Raw genomic sequence first — 3806 nt, 5'->3', positions numbered from 1 at the left:
ACATGTTGTTGGAGATCTTACGTCCTGGCCTCACCTTTCAGGACACCTGGATGAGAAAAGCCATCTCTGCTGAGGAGCGTCTGCTCCTAACCTTACGGTAGGTATTCCACATTTGCAAATACGGTTTTTGGTATTTTTGGGGGTTCAAAATGTGTGGTGTCCTACTAGGTTTCATTAACTTCACTTGGACATGAAGCCACAAGCACATATAAAAGAATGTTGTCAAGCTTCAAGTCGATTTAGATTTTCTATTGAAACTTTTTATACTGTAAATAATTGAATAGTAAATGAAATATACACTTGTGCTTATTCCTTTTTTCGTCGTCCTCATGTTTTTTTTTTCCCCTTTTTGTTGTATTGCAGCTTCCTGGCCACAGGCTTGTCCTATGCGGGTCTACACCTGGAGTTTCTGATTGGGCGGTCGACCATTTCAGGCATTGTTAGGACAACCTGTTCCCAAATCTGGCAGAAACTACATGAAGCTGTGTTGCCTGAGCCAAAACAGGACGATTGGATTCAAATCGCCACAGGTTTCAGAAATAATTGTGACTTCCCTAATTGCATTGGAGCTGTGGATGGGAAACATATCAGGGTGCGTAAGCCGCCGAACTCTGGTTCCCAATTCTACAATTACAAGCAGTTTTTCTCTGTAGTTCTGTTAGCAGTTGCTGACAGTAACTACAGGTTTATAATTGTAGACATTGGGGCCTATGGGCGAACTGGAGACTCTAGGGTCTTCAATTCGTCCATAATGGGTCGGCGGCTACGTGACAACCAGTTGAACCTCCCACCACCACAACAACTCCCAGGCTCAAATGCGGAAGCAGTGCCTTTTGTTTTGGTTGGAGATGAGGCCTTCCAACTGTCGAGGCACGTCATGAGGCCTTACCCCAGGCGCAACCTTGACCACCGGCGGAGGGTGTTTAATTTGAGACTTGCCAGGGCACGGAGACTGGTTGAGTGCGCCTTTGGGATTCTTGTTGCCAAATGGCGTGTTCTTCAGTCTGCCATCCAGCTGAGTGAGGCTTCAATCAACGAAGTGATAAAAGCCTGTGTAATTCTACATAATTTCACAAGAATACATGATTGTTCCTCGCCAAATTTTGAAGATAACCTCATGAACAATGTTAGTAGGCCTACCCCATATGTCCCTCCTCCGCGTCGTCCACTTTCTGGTCTTAAAGTTCGTGATATCTTTACAAATTATTTTTTGACTCCTGAAGGTGCTACTCCCTGGCAAGACTATTCCTTTTTGCATGTGTAATTAATTAGCTCTATAAAGTATGTGTTAACCAAGTTTAAAACTCTGTGTGTTGTAATTTATTTTTTCACATATGGTTATCAGCATATCATGTGTGTGTGATTGAAGAATGAATACAGCGCATCCAGACGGTGATTGGTAATAATCAAACGTTTTACTGTATAACTTTTTGAAATGTCTAGGTTATTATTTTGTCCTAACCTTTTTTTTAGCCTAAGAAAGGCCTATTTTTGTTGTCATCCAAAACTTGGTACTACATCCACAATAAACAATGCTCTGTAGGGACAATACAAATGAAAGTTGTGTCTAAAAATCATATTAACAAAAAATTTAAAAAAAAGTTTAAAGAAACATAAAAAAACAAAAAAACAAAAAACAAAAAAATTACAAGTCCTGGTAGGTTGGTGCAGGAGAAGTAGCTTGCTCAGTGTCTGCATCAGGTGGCACTTGTAGGCCCAATTGTCCAGCACCCTGTGCAGATGTTGTAGTGGCCTGAGGGACATTAGCCCAGCTATGATGCTGGGAACTTGGAAGAGTGGGGCGTGGATTTTGGAGATACCCCTGCTGGGGATGACCATATGGCCGGGAATCATAACCCAAACCAAAATGACCATATTGTCCATACCCAGGTTGGGACCAGCCTCCAGCACTGGGTGTGGACAAGTGGCCATATTGGGATGTTTGATGATATCCCGCCATATGTTGCTGAGGTGGCCATTGTGTGTTTGTTGTGGGTTGGGGCTGAGGTGTTGGCTGACGTGGAGGGGGTGCTTCAGATCCTTGTGGAGCTGCCAGGCCTTGTAATCTCTGAGGCCGCAGAACATTTTCAGGTGACATCTGCCACTGTTCAATCATCAGCATGAGATTGTATGGGTTATTTGGGGGGGTGCATGCGTCCACAAGGATCTGAAAACAGCCTCTCACACGAAGCCTTAACTCCCGCTCTATGGACCTTAAGTACTGGGCAAGGCTCCTGGTAAAACCCTCCTCCCCATCATCGTCTCGGACACGTGCCAAATAGCTCATGACCCCAGCATCCACGTTTTGGCGGCTTTGGATCAGCTGTCTTCTGCGGCGTGCACGCTGTGGTCTTACTGCAGCCTGTGGGGATGGATCCAGGGCAACAGTCGGGCTGCTGCTATTTCCAGGGTCATCCTGGCTAGGTGGTGGTGCTGCTGATGATGCTGCGGCGGAAGAGGCAAACTGTGGGTCCTCTTGGTGTGGTATGGATGCAGATGGAGCTGCCTGACCAGATGAGAGGGATCCAGGAGGGATGGAGCCAGAGGGAGCAGCAGATGGACCAGCCACCTCTTCACCTTCACCAACTGGGTCAATGACCAGTTCCGAGTCAGACCCTGTCTCCCTGTCAGTGAGGTTAGACTGAGTTCTGAAAAAGAACAATGTTTTAGGTACAAAATTTTGCCCCAAAAAAATTACACTAAAAAAGATATTAAAAAAATTAATTGAGGTGGTTACTTACGGCCTGAGGTCCATGCTGGGATTCAGAAAGTTGAGCCGGTCAAAATAGATGTATTTCTTTTTTTTGGGAGGTGCCCCGGCTCCACTTCTCTCCCGCTGCTGCCTCTCCCTCCTGTACTGATCGCGGATACTCCGCCACCTTGTTGTAACATCACCCACTGAAACCACAAAAAATACACACATTCATTAGCCCATTAAGCAGAGAGCTCACAAAAGGTGTAACTGACTAGACACATTTAAGTGGAGCATCCAAATAGGCATTTGGGGAGCACATTTAATATAAAATTAAAAAAAAAAGCAAGCAAGGCCACAAGGCCAGAGTCCAATAACCTCCATCACAGAAAGGACAAATAATGGGAAACACTGTGTAGTAAAAGGGCCACCGATTGTAATTATTAATGAAAACCGGTTATCATGTACAACACCATGTATCTACTAGTGGGCTTTCTATTTCCTTCATGAAGATTTCTGCCATTCTTGATGAGAAAATCAAAGTAGTAAGCGCCTGATGATTCCCAATAAAATTACATTTCAAACATGGGTGTACTTACTTATCTGTCGCTGTGCCGCACGTGGCTGCTGGTCATAATGTGGGAAGAGGGCCACACAAACGCTCCTCCATGCTGCCTCTTTTAGTGCCCTGTTGGCATAATTTGGGTCTCTTTGGTCCCAGATGACAGGCCTCTCTTGTACCAAAATGATAAGCATGTCCGCGTTCACAATGTTGGCCATGCTGAATATCACTCCGTGGAGGCGTGCAGCAGACTTCCGGGTTCACTGTCTGGCTTTTTCAGCTAATTAGCATGTCTCACCTGCCTGATTGAGGCCTTTGGACGTTTCAGGACATCTGCCAGTAAGTTGCGTATTTCTCGCAAGGCACACGCATGGTCCGTAAGCATTCCGTATTATACGCTCTCCCATAGACTTTCATTGGCGTATTTTTTGCGCGATACGCTGACAAACGCAGCATGCTGCGATTTTCTACGCCCGTACAATGCCGTATATTACGGATCCGTAATATACGCCTGATAGGACTAGACCCATTGAGAATCATTGTGCCGTATGT

The 3806-nt window shown here is 45.3% G+C and overlaps 1 protein-coding gene across 1 annotated transcript; it reads right to left on the bottom strand.

Annotated features, from left to right (window-relative positions):
• Positions 1 to 360: 360 nt before the first annotated feature.
• On the bottom strand, positions 361 to 3017 carry LOC143808342 (uncharacterized). The gene is made up of 2 exons (XM_077290868.1): positions 2742 to 3017; positions 361 to 2648 (listed from the first exon to the last, which is right to left on the bottom strand). Exons 1-2 carry the CDS (start codon positions 2921 to 2923, stop codon positions 1646 to 1648), a joined length of 1185 nt encoding a protein of 394 aa, XP_077146983.1. The 5' UTR covers positions 2924 to 3017; the 3' UTR covers positions 361 to 1645.
• Positions 3018 to 3806: the final 789 nt, after the last annotated feature.

The sequence above is a fragment of the Ranitomeya variabilis genome, chromosome 2 (genome assembly GCF_051348905.1).
Source record: "Ranitomeya variabilis isolate aRanVar5 chromosome 2, aRanVar5.hap1, whole genome shotgun sequence".
Lineage (NCBI taxonomy): Eukaryota > Metazoa > Chordata > Amphibia > Anura > Dendrobatidae > Ranitomeya > Ranitomeya variabilis.
The sequence above is the reverse complement of the archived record's forward strand: the minus strand, read 5'-3'. Positions and strand labels throughout refer to the sequence as shown.